The following is a 22,207-nucleotide window of genomic DNA, read 5'->3' as shown; positions in this document are numbered from 1 at the left end:
TACAAATTTAATTAAAACATTTTTTTGTTATTTTAATAAAAATTTATTTCAAAGTATTCATATATTTGTAATAAAAAAATTAACTTTAAAATTTGATATAAAATAATATACAAAACTGTTTCAAAATATTTGAAACAAAACTTAATTAAAATAAAAAACAATAAATAACCTATCACGAAAGTTTTGAATAAAAGTAATTAGAAACTATACATATCGTTAACAGAAGATGTGTTTTGATAAACATTATTTTGATTATCTCGAGTATTGGATGTGGAACCATAGTTTGGGTTCATTACCGTATTTGCTGGTATTTGCACAAACCTTGTCTGGCCCATATAAGAATTATTTGTTGTTTGATGTGTATAAACGTTATTAACAGTCGGGAAAGCTTCAACTTGATTTCTCATCGCGTTATTGTGGGGTAGGAAAGTGTTTGTATTGTTATTTGGAGCAACATTTAGATTTAAATTGTTGCACTGATTCATGGACATATTAATATTATGGTTTTCATACGAATTAACCATAAACCGAGTATTAGGAACTGTGTTAGAGGTTAAGTTTTGATAAAAACCTTGATTTGCGGTTACAAAATCGGTTTGCATTGATATGGGGGATTCTGCTAAAATTGAGTTAAATGTTGTGGGGTGTTGTTGAAATGTTGGTGGTTGATTTATTGCAGCGTCCATATTCGGTGGGCAGGCTATTGAGGGTTCTATTAATTTACTAAATGAGGCACATTTTAGTTGTGGTATTAACTTAGGCTGTTGTACTTGTTCATCTCTTAAAGAATCCTGTATAACTACATCATTATCTTCAAGCAATATTACATCATCATCCTCGGCTTCAATATTATTTACATCTATGGGTTCATCTTTAATATGTAACGCAAAGGACGTTTGAACTTCCGTGGAAATTTCCACTTGAAAATCATTTAACTCGTTTACGCGTATGTCATTTGCGGACGACAATTCAGTGCGTATCTTAAAAGCATCTGAGGAGTGCAGCTGTTGAAAATGTGATTTTACATCTTTTAATGATTTAAATTGAAAATCTGGACATTTTTCGCAATAGTAATTGAGTGAAAATTTATGATATCGTTTCAAATGTAAACTAAAGACATCACCTTCCATATTCTTTTCCCCACAACAGAAACAATTTTTCATGGTTGAGAAGGTTAGATGATTGTCTGCGAATACTATAAATAATTTAATAAATAATTGTTGATTGGTCTTAAATAGCTGAATTGCTGGAACATCACGCGCCGAATGCTGGCCCCGTATGTGGTTAGACATTTTTTGGCGACTTAGCGTACTTAAGGAGCAAGCAGCACAAATGCAAATAAATTCATTGTGTAATTTTATATGATTAATGACTTCATCGAAATTGGTGCAGACCGATAGACTGAAATTACATTTGGAACAATTAAACGAGGTGCCAGCGATGACATGTGAGGTACGTAAGTGTGCAAAAAGATTGTCTTCACTGAAAGTACGAAATGAACAGCCTTTCATTAAACAGGTACGCACCACTTTGCGATTGTGGAGCTTATGCAGATAATCATTAACCCACAGGGTATTTTCTGCTACCGGCCATTGATGTTTTAATTTTCCCTTTTCATTTAATTCTAAAACTTTTAAACGATTATCCAATATGAGCAGGAATTCAGCAATGAAATGTTCATGTTCTGTTAATAAATCATTTTGTATCATAATGGCATAGGAGTATGTAAGATTGAAACGTATTTGCTCGAAGCGCATGTGGCCTAAATTACTATGCTCTTTGGCGGCATGTTCCAAAGCCAATGTTTTGTTACTCCACGTAGTTGGGCAATAGTAACAGATAAAAGTATGGCGTCGATGTTCTTCAAAATGCAAAGCAAATTGCTCTACTGTAAGCAATTTCGGTGTGGGACAGTGAGGACATTGACATTCCAAACATTGATGACGCACTTTCATGTGCCTCAACCACAAATCAAAAATGGTAAAGAAACCACCACACGAAGAGTGTGGACAACGATAGAGTTTATCAGGCTGTACTCCCGTAGAAGCAGTTAATTTTCTTAAGCGCACTTTAACCGTTTCTTCATTCATTTGCTGCAGCTGCTTAAAATCTGGCTTAATATCTTGTAAATTGTCTTCGTTTGCTTTAGCTGTTTGAATTTCCTCATAGGCCACTGCTTCAGATAGAGAAAGAACATCTATGCCGCGTATCAAATCCTATTATTAATTAAAAATAGTTTTAAATAAATTAAAAAAAAAACGTTTTTTAGTTCTTTTGTTATTTACCTCATTTATACTGTTGCATTGTGTATTGTGATCGTAAATGTAAGGATGCTTTTCTGGATGTTTAGTGGATACATGTATACGTATTTTATGTTTATTTTCAACCATTAAAGAACAATATATGCAGGAGTAGATTTTTAAGCTATTGTCCATTTTTGCCTTGTGCTCACTATTAAGATGCTCTATTAAAGGTTGTGTATGATAGAAATCTTTTTTACAAACTAGAAGGGAAAGTGAAAAGAGATGTTTTTAATTAAAAATAAACAAAATTATGTATGTTAACTTACCACTACAAACAATTTTAAAAACATTTTTCATTATTTGTTCATTTAAGTTTCCATCCAATCCAATGTTAACCTGTGGATCTTCACTTGCGGTGGTGCTTTTATAAATTTTGCATAAGTCTAGCTGAGTATTATGATGCAATTGCTGATGTATGTAAACATTGGAGGCATCACAGCTGCGATAACAACACAAAGAACATTGATAAATTAGGTTCCCATGCTGATTGCGTACATGTTCTACCAATAGCATCGAATTCATAACAATTTCTATGGGTAAAACACAATACGGACACTGTAGATATGATTCAATGGAATTTGATTCATGATCCGTGGAATGATCAGTTAAATGTTTGAAAAATTCATCTGGGCAGTCTGTAGAATAATAACAATCGCCTATCATGCATTTGTATAGACCTAAGTAGTTGACATTTTGCGGAAAGCTACGATACTTTTCATAGGTGATGAATACTGGTGTTTTTGAAACTTCAGGGATATTTGTATTGCAGACATCTTTTTCTTTATTACATGAGGGTCTAGGAGGTGTAAGCAAAAGATTTTCTTCGACATCTATGTTCGATTCAGTTTTTATAATCATGGGTAGATGTCTATCTGACGGTGGTTGTGGTAGTGTATTGGAAACTGTTGAGAGATCACTTGGAGATTGCTTTATCTGTTCGCCAATACAATGTATAACTGTCATGGGTATTTGAGTGGTGACATTTTGTTGCGTGGGTCCTTCATGTAATTGTTTCAATTGTTCTTCTAACGAATATTTGCCCTCCTCTAAAAATTCTTCCTCGCAACAAGGTTCATTACCAACGGGAATATCATCATCATCAACTTTGAAATTTAAATCATTAGACGGAGAATTATCATCAACTTTTAAATTTGAATCATTGGACGGCATCGACGTTGTAACCTGTTGTACTTCTCCAGGAAGCTGTACAGTTTTGTCGTTTACAAGCGGTGTACATGCCTTTTTAACGCCATTAATCTTTTCTTCTTCATCTGTTGTCTCTTTTTGTATAGCTGGTGGTGGTGTTGGGGCAGGTGTCGGTGGTTTATTTACTTCATTTATATCGGGTCCATCACTCATGGCTGCTAATATATATTTTTGTACATTACTTGGAATGGCTTTGGCACTTTCATGATGCTCTCTCAAGTGTTTCAAAACATTGGCTTCGTTCAATTGCACGAAATTACAGATGGTACAATAGTGCAGATAAATACATTGGGCATTGGGCGGATAAAGATACATGATTTGTATAGTGGCATTGCGACACGTTTTCGAGTGAAGAATATGGGATTGTATATCGGGCCTGTAGGGTTTCGTTAGGTTACAGTGGGAACATTTGAAAGCATACTCTCCTGTATGAACAGAATAATGTTGATAGAGATTAATGAATTGATCTGCAATTTTATCTTGACAAAAGGGACATTCCACTTCATAACGATCATAACGAGAATTTTTTCCTCTTGGTAATAGTTTGGCAAAGGGTGTGTTAATAGATAGATCATCTAGTTCTGCCCAATCTAAACGAGCTACATAAGATTCGGTTTTATGTCTGCCTATATAATGATTTGTCAAATCCGAGGGTTTAGATCTGCAAAGTACACAGAAGGAAGTATTACGTTCTGTCATTTGGCAATCATTGTTGTATCTTTTTAGTTTGTTCACTTTTTGGGCGGGTTCAACTGGATTTAAGACTTTTTCACAGTTTTTCTTTAGCCTTGAATGCGGTTCTGTATCTTCTTTACGTCTGTTAGTATGTTTTCTTATAAAATCTTTTGATATACGTCGTAGTTTAATAACCGGTTGATTTATGTTAAAATTTTCTTTAGAATTCTTAGAGACGCTATCATCCTCCGATGAGATTGCCGAGTCATCATCTACTATTCGCATGGCCTTTGATCTTTTGTTTGGCTTTAAAATTTCATCTATGGTTTTTCTACGTTTTGGTAAAGATTGCATCGAATCTTCTGAGGATGTAATATTATGAGTGTCTATTGAAGGGCGTTTTGGTTCATAATTACTTGAGGATCTTCTGACCCTTTTTTGGTTTACATCAGAATCTGAACAATCTGAGGATTGTTGTCCTAATTGTTCCGTTATGGCAGAGAGAGCATGAATGCTAGATCTTCGTCTTAGGCCAATAGGTCTAGGCGTAAAGGTTACTTCTGCATTTGAAGAAGTATCTGTGTTATCATTCGATTTTGTAGTTTCCTCAATGTTAGGAATATAATCGTGCAGTTGATCAAATCCTTTAACGGTACATCTTAATTCATTATAAACTCGACTGAGTTTTTGGTCTATGATCCCTTTACCCTGGATTGTTGTTTCTTTATCTTTCTTATCTTTAGACTTGGTTTTTTTCTTTTCTTTGGATTTTTGTTTACTTTTCTTTTCCTTATTTTCGTCATTATTTTCAACAGTAACTGGAGGTGAAGTGTTGTTTTTTTCCACATCGTTTTTTGGTTTTTCCTTTTCCATATTGTTAGTATTATTTACTGTGACGGAGTTATTGTTTGAGTTCTTTTGTTGACTCCACATTGTTGTTAATTGTTCTGTACAAGGTGTTAACGTAGACAATAATTTAGAGCGTATTTCTTCTTCCTTTTTCTTTTTCTCCAGTTCCAATTGTTCTGCTTTTGCCTTGCGTTCTTGTTCCCTTTGTCTTTCCAGCTCCAATTTTTGTTCCTGTTGTCTACGTTTATATTCGCCATAAGTTAACCTACTAGATGTTGTTGGCGCAGTATCGCAGGACCTACGCAAATTATTTGTTCGTAAGGACGTAGTATTTGTGTTGCTATTGTTATGTGTATATGTGGAGTTGTTGTGTGAAAAGTTTGTTTGCTGTTGAGGTTGTTGAAATTTTTGTGATTGACAAATTTGCATTATATTTTCAGCAATTTCAGAATTCAAGAAGTTATAGGTAAACAACGGTGAATTTTGTATAACCTGTAGTTGCTTTATAATGCGTGGATCGTTAATGTTCACTTTTGGTCTGGGTGGTTGAGGTGCTGGCGCCACCCCTGGTGTTGATACAAAATTTGCATTTTGGGGATAATAAGATGTTAATGAAGGATTACAATGTTGAGGCTGTTGGGGTGGATAACAAATATTAGTTGTTGGTTGGTTTAGATTGCAAGCAAATGGAGCTTGTTGTTGCTGTGGTGGTGGCTGCTGCTGTAATGGTTGTACTGGCGGGATACCGATATTATTAATAGGTGGAGGAGCTGGTGGTGGAGTCTCGTTTACATCTAAAGAAGGAGAATTATTTTCTGTGCTGTTTGTTCTTATTGAGGGTGAATTCATTTGCTTGACACATGATAAAGCAGCATAAAATGTATCTATATCAAAATCTTTTTTATTCGAAATATCTGCGAATAGTTGGCATATCTGTTCTTGACTTAGACTGCTGGATTTATTGGTATTTGATGATTTTACAACGTTCTCTTTATCACTGCTATTATCTGATATTTGTTTGTCTGGCGGCTGGTTTGAAATTTGACTTGGTGATGGTTTTTCTAAATCTTTGGGTTCATTTAATTCTTCCATTAAATCACTAACATTCAAAAATGCTGAGTCGATGGTATTACACAGTAATTCTACCTTAGTGTTACTACAATTACTATTGGAATTTTCTTCCGTTATATTTTCGTTTTCCTTGGCAGTAGCAGAGACTTTATACTTTAAAGAAGCGGCTTTAGAGGTAGAAGGTTGATTACTATCCTCATCATCACTACATGAGTCTAAAGATATAATATCTATCGGTTTTTTGGTGAAATGTTTTGTTTTATTATCACTCTCAAAATTTTGCACTTCGACTTCATCATCCACATCATTTAAATTAAACATATTTACATCTGGTTCCTGATTACCTTCTAGCGATGGCTCTTTTTCATCTTTTATTTCATCTTTAAAATCTGTACGTCTTTTAAATAATCCATCAGAATTTGTCGAGCGTCTCTGAAAAATTGTATTTTCCTCTTCAATAGGTTCACTATTGTCCTCGGTTATATCAACAAAATCCTTTTCTTGATATGTATAATTTATGGGTTCGTAAATAGAGTTCTTCTTCTGTTTAATATCATCTTCTGTTAATTTATCAATTTTACTTAAAATATCTTTAGATAAATCATCAATTTCAGCATCTTTAATGACCTCTTTACTTGAGTTGGAATTTTTCTTCTTTGGTTCTTTATTATCTGGTTTTATATAATCAATACTAATGATTTCTAAATCATCATCACTATCATCAACTAAAAAAAGAAATTTAAGGGCAAAATTATTAATTAAATGTCAGCATAGTTTAATATAAAATTATTTTTATACCCAAAAGGTATTTGATTAGTCAAATTTTAAAATAAAACGACATCTCCAATAAAAAGTTATCGTAAATCAAGCACGGAGTAAGTGGATAACTGATACTAAGTTGATTTAAAATAACTTTTAATGTCTATTTCAATGAGCTTACCTTCCTTTGTTGCTTTGGAGTACTTTTTATTTCTTTTATTTTTGTCTTCTTTTGATGAATTTGATTTCCTTGTTGTGGAAGAATTATGTTTCTTTTTAGTATCATCTTCTTCTACAGCATCTTCTTCCTCGTCGGAACATAAATTTACAAATTGCTTAAAATTCATTGGAGCAAAAATATTTGCTATATGTTCAGGTATTTTCTGCAATAATAAAAAAATGTTATTTTATTTATTTGCACTTTAGATTTAAACAAAAAAATTAATTTCCCGGCAGATTGCTTTGCAAATATTTTCAAAAACAAACAAATACTTGCTAATGTTGCCACTGGGCAAATGTTTTAATTGGGGATGCTGTTGATACCAATAATGTTGCCAGTTCGGCACATTTTGTGCAAAAACATGGTAAACATATGGTAAACATATGGTAATGCTTGTCATTTATAGAATTTACAATTAAGACCACATAACCGCTGATAAGAATTAGTGTGTACATACATATACATTTTGTAAAACAAATTGCCGGTAAATTTTCATTATATATTTTCAGGTTAAAAGAAAAATTAAATTTTAATTTATATTTAACTTACCACATTATTTTCAAGTAGTAAATTCTTGTATTGTGTTGTAATAGACTGTTCAATTTTATTTAAATCACTTAAAGGGTACCTGAAATAATATTAAAATATGTGTTTAAATAAAAAAAACTAAATAAATATTTACATACTTTTTCTTTCTTAATATAATCCATTTTCTTATATTTTTAAATTTAATATATTTTTCTTTATCGATTTCTAAAACAAAATCAATAAAAGGGACATATTTCATTAAAGATTCCATTTTTTCCTGTGCTAGTTTCTCCATTTCATATCTGAAAAGAAAAATAAAATCCAGATTCATTAAAACTATATATTTTTTAAATTTGTACATGATGATAATATGTAATAATTTTACTTCGAAATTATTATTAACACGAGATTTTAATTTGAGGCCTTTTTTATTTACTTATTTTTAATTTAATAAATAGATCACATAGTTTTCTCGAAGAATATACTGAATATTTGACAAGAACAAAAGATTGCAAAGAAAAGTATGTTATAAATAATACCATATACCACTTATGAGTATAAATGAGTCTTATTTTTCATAATACATTGAATTTTACATTATTACATATCCATACATACAAAACAATTTATTGATGATAAAATAATTTTCTGAAAAATGGTTTATATGGGGCCTGGGGGATAATATAGAATGAAAAATTTTATTATAAAAACAAGTTAATAATAGTTTTTGAAATTGCCTTTGAATTAGGACATTTTTTTAATAGGCTTAATATTTGGGTTGTAAAATAATCAATTCTGAAAAATATTCAAAATTTCTGCGCATTACAAACATTAGTAAAAACTCAATAGAACATACCTACTATAGTGGTAAAAGTTAAAAAAGCTCCAATACGAAGCGGTATGAAATAACGGTACTTAGGTTTCGGTAAAGGTGACGTCACCGAAATAAACCAAAGTACTGTTATTTTATATCATCCACAAATACCCAATTAAATAGATCTCAATGTAAGGTCATCGTATAGAAAAAAGGAATTTAAGATTAGGTCCTGTAAAATATAGCAGCCTTACCATTTTTAAACCATTACAACGTTCTTTCAACTCAGTACCGATACCGCTAAGAAAACGTTACCGACATAGTACTGTTTTTTATAATTATTGTATTTATCCTTAGCGATTGTATAACTCATCTACAAATATCTAATCAATTAAAAAGATCTCAATGTAATATCATTATATAGGAGAAAGGTATATTCGATTTCTGTAAAATATAGCGCCCTTTAAACCATTACAGCATCCTTTCAGCTCAGTACCGTTACCGCTAAGATACCGTTATCAAAATAAGCCTAAACACCATTGCATTTAAATGACGTCACCAAAATAAGTTCAAATACCGTTATCAATACTTTATCACCGTTTCGAAATGGTTGATAATCTTGAACGGTATCCACCTTTAAAAAATACAGAATTGTAAAATACCTTTAGGCTAGTGTTGAGGTAGACCGGAGGTAGTGGGTTCGATTCTCTTTTGAGGCAATGATTAATGAGCGAAAAACAGGCCCGATAGATTTTGATAACATTTATTTCTTCTACTACAAAGTTTGTTCGTGATGTCCTAAAAGAAATCCTTATTTTTTGTTTGGTTGTTTTGTAAGTTAAGTTATTTATAAAAAAATTAAAAAAAGGCTTGTACTTGGAACCATCCGGCTAATAATTTTTAGAAGCTTTATCGATATTATTGATGCAAATCCCACAAATCCCAAATAATCCAACTGCAATTTTTAAAATCCTGAATCCCGCGATTTTTAAAAGCCTGTCCCAATTGGCATCCTTAATCGATATTCATAGTATTTACAAGACCTAGGTCAGGAGATTTTAATGGACAATCAAAGAATTTGATTCCCATTGTTCGATTTACTTTGTACATATGTTGGCTTAAAATGTCGCAGAAAGTAAACCAATTCAATTTTATTTGTATTTCAACATCTACTCACTAAAAATCTTGTCCACTACCTTACTTGTTTGACCTCCATGCATTTTTAAGTCTTTATGTACGATGTAACCGCATATGAATACATGGCACAGAGTTTACTAAAAGAAACTAGTTTCTTTTACAAATTTTATATAATTTTGGGTAGAATATACGGGTTCACATTTTCCTTCTTAAATTCGGACAGCGTATGCGAGGTTCAAAGGAAATAGTATAACATACTCTTTTAGTAAAGACCCAATAATAAATGGACAGCAAAAATTTAATGCTGTGACCATGTTTTTTGAAGAGTTAGTACTTATGTTGAAACACAAAGTTTTTTTTTACTTTTTGGGACATTTTCCGCCAACAAAATAAATCATATGATTGAGTACACCGACCAGAACAATTTACTTTATTGCGATTTTCAGCGTAATAATGAACCAAAACCTTTGCCAAGGTTGATTTAAGAGTAGTTTTCGGGAAATAGGAATTAAACTTTTCATAAGAAAATCAAAAAGTTGCGAACAACTATTTATGGAGTTAATTATGTTATTATTTTCTTGCGAAATTGAATTAAAATTTTGTTGTTATTATAATAGATTAGAATGTAGACACATAATATTATTATTATTATCAAGTATATAATTTTGAATAAATCAATTAAAATAGAAAATATAGCACTTTGTATACAATGCCAAAAAAAGTTGCTTAGGTTTTGAACAATACTGTAAAATGATAAAATGTAATACCAACTGATTTAACGAGGCACGGCGTTAATAATTCTAGTTTATGTGGATTTATTTAGAAAAATTCAATAAATGACTGTTAAATAATACCCTTTATCTATATAAATTAATCTTTTCGGGCACAAAACTAAACCTCTAAACTTTTTACGTATAACACACCTTATTTTGATGAAAACATTTTTCAAATATCACAGAATATTATTCTTCATAATTTAATAGCTTAAAATGTTAAAAAAGGACTTATTTATTGACTCATAGAGATATATACCTTAAATTCGATAAATATCTATTTTAGATATTCTACATGTTCTCACATAGTTTGAAAAAATTATCAACTCTTTCGTCGCGGCACTTGGATTGCAAGGATATTCCCCCTTTGATTACGTTTTCGCATATAGTTTGAAAAAATATTATTCAACAAAAACGGAGTCGTAAGAAAAAAACAATTCCATTTCGTTTTAATATGTACTTTACGATTGTGTCTATTCTTCGTTAAGATCGTTAGTTTAATACTTTAAGATATTTTAGACTTTATAATTTAAAAGAACGTTTATATCGGACGCGATTTTCGTAAATTAAATAAATTTTTCGTAAGATGACACAAGTCTAAGCTTTTCAATGAGAAGGTCTACAAAGATTGAACAATTAAATTAATTTTTCGTAAGATGACACAAGTCTAAGCTTTTCATGAGAAGGTCCTAAAGATTGAACAATTAAAAACATTTCTAACATTTGCATTTTTAAAGTTATTTCAATATCAATCTTAGCACTTTTTATAGGGTATCATAATTAAAAACACACTTATTCTGATATCCTTTAATATATAAACGTCAAAAAAAAAAAATATCAAAATTCTGTTTAAATCTACTTATGTAGTATGTATATTAAACCAAGTTTTTAGGTTATTATGCATTAAATGTATAAAATTTTTGGGTATCATAATTAAAAATACTTTTATTGTGATATTTTTATCACCTTAAATGTGTTCGAATATCACGTCTGACATTTTAGAAATGCAAATATCCTTTAAAATGTAAACGTAAAAAAAACATGAAAGTGCAGTTTAAATCTACTTATGTAGTCTGTAGTTTAGTTAGGTTATTATGCATTAATTGTATCAAATTTTTGGGAAATTTTGAAAGCAATTCCTAGTCGATTGAAATACGAACATTATCCATTATTTTAGGTATAAAATTTAATTTTTATTTTTACCAATTTCGACACTAAAGACACGCTATAGGAAATAGGACCGAACCTACATACATACATACAAAAACAGAGTGTTATCAATTTTAGAAGAGGGCACAGCATATTTGGAAACAGAAAAAATAAATTCATATGTATTTTATAATTGATAGAAAAAAAACAAAGAAATTCTTTTTTAATATTATTGTTTATTGAATCTTTAATAAGTGTTGACATCGAATTTCATATAATATACAATATTTATTATTCATCAATAATAAATTATTCAAATGAATTATAACATATTAAAATAATTATACATTATTTTGTATTATATTAATAAATTTCGGCAAATTGACACATTTTTCTTCATCCAGTTGCTTAGTTATTTTTTCCACTGAGTGATGTTTTTTTTTTGATATATCCATCTTGATTACAATCCATTATAAGCCGCAATAAAATACATCTTGGTTGAATTTAATACCATTTTATGGGTTTTTTAAGTTGAGAATAAAAAATATTGAGAATAAGAATTGATTACTTTATAAAAAACGCCATTAAATACAGCTTTAAAATGATGAAATTTTTTCTTTTTATTTCTGATTACTGGATATTGGTGATAATTTAAGAAAGAAAACATGCTGAACAAAATTATGCGCGTGAAGAATGGGTAATGGGAAAAAATCAGGTGAAAGTGCAAAGCAAAATAAAAACGAACAAAACGATATATGAAATAAAAACCAAAACCACAAAATATGCGTTATAAAATAAACCTACTTCTTTTAAAACGCTACACTAAAAATATCAAATTCTATTTTACTGCTAAAGTCTTCAAAATTATAATTGATTAAAGGTATTTAATTTAAATATTATTAAGTCTACATTTAACTTTACTAAAATAGGAATATAAAATACAATTTAAAAATACTTTAACAAAGGAAATGAATGTAAAAAATATAAATGAAAAGCAACGAAAATTTAAATATTTCTACTCTCTTTTCTTTTTGTATTATATTTATCCTACCAAATAGTTATTTGAAAACTTAAGTTACATTTTATATTCATAATATATGTCCAAAGATTTTATGCATGACTTATTTCAAGACTGAAAATATTGCCCTGTTCCTACTTATATTGCCTTCTCTATAATATTATAGCAAACTGTTTATTTTATTAAAGCAGTAAACCAATCACCATGTGCAGATAACTAATAAATTTTAGAAATACATAACCTAATATTTTTAGAACATCCTCTTCCAAAATTTTATTAAATAATTGTTAAAAAAATGGTTCATTAAATAAAATGTGTTTATCTTTTATGAGGGAGTGTTTAGATTAACTTTAACCAATGTTAAGTTTAATGCGATTTGTAGAAAACAAAACAAGTTGAATCCATAATGCAAACTTTTCATATGAAAAAATTTTATATTTTTAAATAGATTTTCTAATGTATTATAGAACTCCCACCCTCGCCATACTTATAACATAATCGGTGTTGCCATATGGTTAGTTGTTCGAAATAAGAAAAATACCCTCAAATGAGACAAAAATGCTTGATATTTAAAAATACAATATAAAAAGGACACTAAAAATAAGTTCTAAAAAGTCAACTTTCCAAATCATCCACTTTTTCATTTTAAAATCCTTTTTATAAACTTTTCAAAATACAAGTTAATCGAAAAAATGTTGGATGACAGAATACACACATACATATTGTAAACACATGTGATTTCCGAACATGCTGCGATAACAATTGATTCCCGCATAATTTGCTTACACATACACATCCATGTGCGTAGTAAACTACCACGCTAATCATACATATACATACTTTATAAGCCTCTTGCCAATGTAGAATTCTGGGAAATATTTGTTTAATACATATATTTCTGTTTATTCAATCATTGTTTATAAGTTTATTTGTATTTTTATGATTTCTTAATTTTTTCGCAAGTTCAAAAACTTATTAATTGACAATTTATATCAAGTCTTTTTGAAGAAAAAGTAAGTACCGCTTCACAAAGAGCAACTTTAAGATTTTTGTATAATAGAGCACAATGTAGATGATATTTATTTCTTTTTAAAATTTTTTTAATTCAATAATAATTTACTTTTTTAATATCTTATTGAAATGTTGTTATTTCTTTAAAGATCTCGAGATTACAATTGACTCAGAAATTCTCAGACTATTACGTCCTTTTATAGGCCTTATCAGATAAAGCAAATTTTTATATAAATCGTGCAGTAGATTAACATATAACTTGCAGCGATTAGTTAAAAAAGGTTTTCAGATTCATAAATCTAAATTTTGTGATAAGTACAATTTTTCACAGCATCATTATGCTTTTTTTAATTGTCTGTTTTGTTGTTAACTGTATTTACTTCAGTATTGAAATTCTATAAATCGACTTTTGAATAACTGAACAATCGACTTTTTGTCAAAAAAAGTCGAAAAGTCGAAGTCGACCATTTTGTTCAAAAAAGTCGATAACTCGACTATCGTCTGTGAAAAAAGTCGACTTTGTTAATAAAAGTCGCAAAAAGTCGGAAAAAGTCAAAAAAAGTCAAAAAAAGTCGGAAAGTTTCGAAAAAAGTCGAAAAGTCGGAAAAAAGTCAAAAACTCTAAAATAGTCGGAAAAACTCGAAAAAAGTAAAAAATAGTCGAAAATTGTCAAAAAGCCGAAAAAATCAAAAAGTCGAAAATTGTAGAGACAAGTCAAAAACTCTAAAATAGTCGAAAAAGTCGATTATTTATGAACAAAAAAGTCGAAAAATCGACTTTTCATAAAATGCAAAAATTCAAAAAGTAGACTTTTAACTAAATGAAAGAAGTCGACTCTTCGTTTCAACTTTAGAACCCTACATCTAAATAAAAATATCTACACTGAACTAACATTATACATTTTTAGTAAGATCACGGTTTTAAGTGCCAATTTTTGAGCAAACAATATGAAATAAAGTTACTAGCTGAAAAACCAAAGGGAATAAAAAGAGGGAGAAGCTACCAAAGTTGCACTTATCGCTAATTGGCCGTTGCGCAAATCGAGGACGCACTATATTATTTTTTACAAATATAAAAAAAAATATATATATATATATATATATATATATATATACATATATAATATATATATATATATATATATATATATATTATATATATATATATATATATATATATATATATATATATTATATATATATATATATATATATATATATATATATATATATATATATATATATATATATATATATATATAATATATATATATATATATATATATATATATATATATTTTATTTATAATAATTTAATAATGGTAACTCTTATCCAAGAAGTATATATATTTACCAAGGTATATTAATTTTATAAGGTAGAGTCATCGGCGAACTTAGAATACCGAGCGAATTGGTTATATTTTTTTTATATGTGGTTTGACATTGTGCCTGCACTTGAAGGCGAATTGGCTGTCAGGGAAAAATGTCAAAATTATAAAAAATACTGACGCTGACTAAATTGTATGCTCAATTTATTTAACTTTTTCTTCAAAAATTGGCCGTATACCACACATATGCAGTAAATGTTTATTTATCATTTTAGAATTTTATCAAATATTATTTATATAGGTTAATGATGAAACAGAATTGAGGCTTTAATTTAATAATTTTTTCTATGACATAAAATTAATTCGTAAAATACGTACTTTCTAAATATTTTCATACATTTTATAAACAAAACCAAGTGAATGGGCAACAGAAAATAAAAACAAAAGAAATATATAGAAATATGAGAGAATTTGTAGTTACTGCCGTAGCTTTAATTATGGCCCTATGTCTTTTTAACAACGTTTTTCAACGAAGTCACAGTCGTGTTTTGTTTCATCATTTATACTTCTAATTTGTACAACAACAAATCAATGCAATTATCTGCCGGTCCACACTAGAAAACTTTTTTTTGGGAAACTTTTGATTTTGCATGACAGAGAAAGAATACAATTCATCTCTCTAGCGGTACGAAGTTTCATGTACTCGGAAACTTGTTTCATTATTCTTCTCATTCGTACAACAAATCAATGCAATTAATATATCGTTTCTGAAACAAAAGTTTTTATGTGTGGACTCTAAGGAAACTTCAAAAGAGAATTAAGTAAAAGTTTCATAGTGTGGATCAGATCTAACACGTAGTTTCTGAAACAAAAGTTTCTATTTGCCGGTCCACACTTGGAAAATTTTTTGGGCAGCTTTTGATTTTGCATGACAGAGAAAGAATACAATTAATCTCTCTCGCGGTACGAAGTTTCATGTACTCGGAAACTTGTTTCATTATTCTTCACATTCGTACAACAACAAACCAATGCAATTAATACATAGTTTCTGAAACAAAAGTTTCTAAAAATTGATAGAAATTGCAAACAAAATTTGTAAAAACAACAAAAAAGAGAATAACTTGCAAAAAATTCGTACACTCCAAACAATTTTCAGGAATGCATAGTAAGAATTATACATAAGAACAATACTTTTAATACTTTTTTTTAATTGTATTGTTCTCATCACTTCAATAACAGTTTCTTAGCGTCTCTCTTTCTGTGCTTGGCTGAATTAAACACGCACTAAATGGTTTTTTATTATATATCTACGTTTCTGCATTTGTTTTGATCTTATATGTATCATTGTAAAAGAAACAAAAGCAAGTAGATGAGCGAAAATCCAATTATTTTGTTTTTGCTTTTTCTCTCGAAAAAGTAACCGTTTTATTTTTGCTCATGTACAAAACGATTAAAACATTTTGAAAAGTTTGTGTATAATGTGGAAACGTTTCGTTTATTTTAATTTTTTTCGTCGCAAAATCAAAAATTGATTTTAAATAAGTTTTTACTTTTTACAAATTTCTTTTATAATTAATATACAATTACATCATATCCATCCCTGACCGGTTTTCTGTTTACAAGAACTAAAAACTATTTCACAATTTTCTTGTTGCTTACAAAAAAACTGCAACTATATATACAATTGTTCTTTTTTAGTTAAGCCGGAAAAAAATATTAACACAACTACGCTAACAATAAAAGTATTCTATGTCCTTTTTATCTAAGTTTAAAACACATCAGAAAACTAAAAAGTATACATAATGCATTATGGTAATACAAATAAAAATTTACAATAATAAATAATGCAACGAAAATAAAATGAGAAAAAATAAATGTGGGGGTACAGTCTACTTACCCAATTTTTAATTTTTAAATTAATAACAACACACAAGTAAAATAAAAACAACTACACAATTCAAGAATCCGACAACGACTGAATACAAAGAAGAAATATGTGAAAGAAATTAAAAGAAAAAAAGGTGTTGCCTTATTGTGCAGTTATAAAAAGTGATGCCATGTTTTTGATATTGCCATGTTGTTAAATTTATTTTAGCGATTTTTTTATTTTATTGTATTTTTTTTCAAAAACAAAACGTTTAATTAAATACGTCAGACTAAGACCTGGTCCACACTAGGAAAGTTTTGTTGAGAAACTTTTTCTTAATTTTCTTTTGAAGTTTCCTTCATGTCCACACGTAGAAACTTTTGTTTCAAAAACTACGTATTAATTGCATTGATTTGTTGTTGACGAATGAGAAGAATAAGAAAACAAAACAAGTTTCCGTGTACGAGAAACTCCGTACCGCGAGATAGATGAATGATATCCTTTTCTTTCTCTCATGCAAAATCAAGATTCCAAAAAAAATTTCCTAATGTGGACTGGCACTTAATGTTTTTAGCCCTTTCGCGGCAAGTTTAAACTGAAAGTGTCAATATAAGTTTGCGGATATATTAATTGATATATCGAAAGAAAAAATTATACATTAAAAATAAAAAAAAAAATACAATTAAAACATTTAGTTAGAGTTGACGCAACGCAGTATTACACTAGCAAATCTTTTTCGAAAATATATTTTCGACATGTTTTAAATCATATTTAGTAAATTTAAAGGATTTAGATCTATCAAAAATTTTTGGGTTCATCTCGTTTTGCCTAAAACAAGTACATTTGCTCATAACGCATTATTCCGAAGGGCTTTATAATTTTACAAACCGCACCACTTTAGCGGGGAGGGTATATTGGGTTTGTGCTGATGTCTGTAAAGCACAAAAATATTAGTCCTGTACCTACCTTTAAGTATACTAATCGGCTTGGAATCAGTTTCTGAGTCGTTTTAGCTATATCCGTCTATGTAAATATTGTAATCAAACTAGAGATCGCAATTTTTGTTATAATTCAATGAAATTTAGCACATGGTACCGGAGACGAAGCCTATTAAAAATGGTTAACATCATTCCATTATTTCACCTATGTCCCATGGACCTGCCAAAAAGGTCCTTTAAGTTTATAATTACGTTAAATAAATTCGTATCTAGACAAAAAGCTACAAAAACAAGTCCTATACTAGCTTTTATGACCTTCATGAATTTTATAATTATAGGAACTTAAATTTGGCTTAAATGTCTTGGTCGGCCTCTAACTTAACTTCTATCTTGTTACATATTTTATTTCTATATTTATAATTTTTAACAAGCACATGATCAATTTTAATGTTTTTTTTTTGGAAATTTTATTTGAATAAAACTTTACGTTTATAAATTTAAAATAATTGAAACATATTTTATTTAATTTATAATTTAAAATAATATATTCTACTTAAAAAACGTTTAATATACTTTGTGTAAGGCAATGCATTATCTGGCAACACTACTTTTTATATTGTTCTACATGGTAACACCGGTTTTGTTATTCTTTATTCCCCATTTTCGTTTGCATGCAGGGGCGTTATCCTTTATTTATGATAAATAGTCAAAATTATAAAATAAAAAAACGTCAAAATCTTTACAGATAACTATGTTAAAAACATCCAAATATACGATTATTTAGAGATTAATGCCTTTGTCTTCGTAATCTAATTGGATTTTTGGTAGGTTTGTTACAACACATTCACAGTATTTTTTTTTTGAAACGACTTTGATCAAATATGGTTTGAAATTTTAAAAAAATAATTAGTTGCAATTATTTATTTAATCAATTAATTTATGTTGGTTTCCAATTTTTTTATTATTCTCCTGTTATATTTTGTTATGTGATTTAGCAAATGTGATTGATTTATGAAATTCATATATGTAAATTTTAATTTTGTTCATTAAATATTGAACAAATGAAATAAATTTCTGTATTTTCAAAATTTCAAAAAAAAAAAAAAAAAAAATTGTCAAAATCGTCACATCTAACACCCCTGTTTGCTTGCAACAGCATTATTGCAATTTACAATAAAAACCACAACTACAATCGAGAAACAGATACAAGCATTTTGTAACAATTATAAATAATCAATAATTATTTATATTTCTAACAAACCTTACATTTTCTTTATAGATATATCCAGGAAAAAATTGAAAAGTAATGAGTTAACATGTTAATAAAACCCTTTCTTACTACTTCTTCATTAGCATTTTAACTCATTATTTTAACACGGTGAAGTCATTGGAGACAAGTACTTCTGCGCTAGTTTACAGATAGGGACTTAAAGAAGTATATTTTGCTTACAAAGAAGTTGTAAGAAGTAAGTTGTTTTTAATAATAAAAAGGAACCAGTGAGAATACGAACCAGGGACTTCGGTTTGTTAGTTAAATGTTCTACCCACTACACCACTGCTTAGCCAAATAATTGTTTTTAGATGCAAAGTTAATGTTGTTTTGTTTTTTATAAAACACAATTCTTAACACGCAATTAAATAAAATGCGCAAGCAAAATAACAAAGGCGAAAATAAAGTACTTCTATACCAGATTGAAAGAAAGTCATTACTCGAGTACTTCAAAGTAATGCAGATGGCTAGTAATTGGTCATTGAGAAGTAAGTGGTTATGGAAGTACAACCCATTACCGAGTTTTTGCAGAGTAGTATAGTAAATTGTGAAGAAAGTAAAGATCATTTTGAAATTGTTTATAAATTAAAAAAAAAAAGAAACCGTTGTGTCGAAAATCGCTTTAATTTCAAAAACATGCTGTTAAAATATGCACATTTATCGAATAGTTACGTTATAAATATGAATACAATTGCGACCGCTTCGTCAAACTACACGAAAACTTAAAGAAAACAAATTGTAGTGCGGACTGGATGTTGCATCTCGAGATCGCTCTTAAAAATATAGGTAATGTGAACGTTACATCGATATTTTTCCGGTGTATAAATCAATCAATAATCAATTGTTGATGTTTGTAACGTCCTATACAACCCTTAAAGTATACCAATCGGCTCAGAATCCGATTCCATATAAACCTTGTAATAAAACTATAGGTCGCAATTTTGAAGATAATTCAATGAGATTTGGTAAATGATATTTTATTGTCCCAGGGACAAAGCCTATTGAAAATAATTAAAGGTCGGTCCTTTATTTCACTTAGCCCCGATACAACTGAACTGAATAGGGCTTACAAACCTTGTAATCAAACTACAGGTCGCAATTTTGGAGATAATTCAATGAAATTTGGCACTTGATTTTCTATGGTACCGTAGACGAAGCCTATTAAAAATAGTTAACATCGGTCCATTATTTCACCTAGGCCCCATACAACTACACCCGCCAAATAGGGCTTTTAAGTTCATAATTATGTTTTATATACTCGTATGTTGACAAAAAGCTGCAAAACCAAGTTCTTTACTAGCCTTGATGACTCTCAAGAACTTTATAATTTAACCCAAGCCCCTGTAAAAAGCCCCCTTCAAAATTTAACTTTAATGTCCACAATTTTATTCAACAATAAATGATTTATCAAAGTATATCTAAGGCAAGGTAGAATTCAACTTAAATGCTTTATTATGAAAATTAAATTACATTCGTATACAGGGTATTATATGGCCGGCCTCGCCCGTCTATAACTTCTTACTTGTCTACTTTTGGAGATTTTCACAATTTATCAAAATATTTCTTTTTTATAATTTCAAAAGCAAAAGGTCAACATCCACCATCATCCAACATTAATATGGTAACCCTAAACTTTAACACATTGAGCGCATTTGCTCGTAACTTTCACTCAAGTTTGACTCGTGTAACGGTAAATGATGTTGCTCGTACTGTTATGAAAAATAATAATAAAAATCTCAAAAGGATAACAAAATTATACGACTGACTACAGTTAGGCAGTCAGTCATCTTGCGGGTGTCTTTCTAAGCGGTGGGCTATTTTATCCGTATATTGGTCATAAAAAAATATAAACTAGTTGGTTACATTTAAATTTCGAAAATACATAATAATAAAAAAATAAATGGAAATTTAACAAGTGTTTTTTTTTGAAATAAGAAGATTTAAATTAAATCGTTAGAAATAATAAAATTGGAATTTCAAAGAGAAAAAATATATGTAATGAACATTGAAATTCTTTGAAGTGTACTAAAGAAATTGTTAATAATTGAAACAAAATTTTGTATTTTTTTAAAGTGAAATCTATTTGTTTTTATTAAAATATGTAAATGTTGATTTATTGTTTAATAAGTAATAATTAAAATTTGTTAAAATAACAAAGTATAATAAAAAGAAAAACAAATAACAAAACATATTTCTGTTTGCATAAAATTTACATTTTGTTATTTTTTTGAATTGCAAATTTTCTTTGGAATTGGAATATTATTGTTTATATTTATTTAACATAAATAATTATGGTAAGTAGACCACATAGAAAAGAATTAAATCTTTATAACAATTAAACAGCAATAGTATTTTAGTAACATTATTTTCCAAATTCTGTTTTCAATATTTCTTAAATTATATTTATTTTAGAGAAAGCAATTAATTTTAAACATGTGATTAACTAAATTAAGCAAGAGTTTTTACTTTTGTTTTGGAACTTAAAGACCTTAAAGTACAGTGGCACAAAATCGAATCGACATTTCAAATAGTGATAGACCTTCCTTTATAGAATTTCATCAATGAAAAAAGTGTGATTAAGATCCAAAAAAACATAACATTTCAAACATATCATCAGAAATATATCCACAAAGATAATGATAATGAACCGGTTTTAAAGAAAAACAAACCATTTGAAATCATGTCTGATAGAAATATTGTAAACTTCGATCTCTCTAAGACGTCTTTGGGGTCTTTAGATTAATTGATTCCAAATTTACCAGTTAAAGAAAACAACGTACTCCTATGAATGTTCATTCAATCAGGATCATATGTCTCATTTTCTAGGTTTAATATTAAGGAAATTATTTGAATACCGTAAAAGCATGGTTGGTAACCGTTATCGCCAATCTATCGGAAAATAAGCGAAAATATTGATAACGCTAAAATATCAATAACGAAATAAGTTAAAATAGCGATATAAGTTAAAATACTGATTACGCTACCTTAACACCGTTTCGAAACGGTACAGGAAAGTATCCCAAAGTCCTCTTTTTAAAAATGAATTATTTTTAATAATGAAACTTTAATGATAAATTTTACCTTAAATCCGATGTATTAATGGAATTTATAGATAAATGAATTTCTAACAGATGCTTTTTATGGCAGGTCGGATCAAATATAGATGTATTGTTATATTTTTATATAAAGGTAAGGGGTCGATCACTACAAACATCGGTATGGTCAATAATGCCTATATAAAACTTAGTTGTGACAATTATTTTTGGGAGGGGAAGTAGTTTATTGGCCTCCG

At 29.0% G+C, this 22,207-nt stretch overlaps 1 protein-coding gene across 1 annotated transcript; it reads right to left on the bottom strand.

Annotated features, from left to right (window-relative positions):
* Positions 1-29: 29 nt before the first annotated feature.
* Positions 30-16,838, bottom strand: LOC111682958. Its single transcript, XM_023444959.2, has 7 exons — positions 16,738-16,838; positions 7,770-7,913; positions 7,633-7,711; positions 7,045-7,246; positions 2,570-6,829; positions 2,286-2,503; positions 30-2,216 (listed from the first exon to the last, which is right to left on the bottom strand). Exons 2-7 carry the CDS (start codon positions 7,904-7,906, stop codon positions 198-200), a joined length of 6,915 nt encoding a protein of 2,304 aa, XP_023300727.2. The 5' UTR covers positions 7,907-7,913; positions 16,738-16,838; the 3' UTR covers positions 30-197.
* Between the last annotated feature and the right edge of the window lie 5,369 nt (positions 16,839-22,207).

Source organism: Lucilia cuprina, chromosome 3 (genome assembly GCF_022045245.1).
Source record: "Lucilia cuprina isolate Lc7/37 chromosome 3, ASM2204524v1, whole genome shotgun sequence".
Classification (NCBI taxonomy): Eukaryota; Metazoa; Arthropoda; class Insecta; order Diptera; family Calliphoridae; genus Lucilia; species Lucilia cuprina.
The sequence above is the reverse complement of the archived record's forward strand: the minus strand, read 5'-3'. Positions and strand labels throughout refer to the sequence as shown.

Bases quoted from the DNA above. Each gene is read 5' to 3' on its own strand.
- LOC111682958 (XM_023444959.2), bottom strand. From the start codon at position 7,906: ATGGAGAAACTAGCACAGGAAAAAATGGAATCTTTAATGAAATATGTC. The intron at 7,712-7,769 runs GTATGTAAATAT...ATATTATTTCAG, and splicing joins ATTATATTAAGAAAGAAAAA to GTACCCTTTAAGTGATTTAA. The intron at 7,247-7,632 runs GTAAGTTAAATA...TTATTATTGCAG, and splicing joins TACTACTTGAAAATAATGTG to AAAATACCTGAACATATAGC.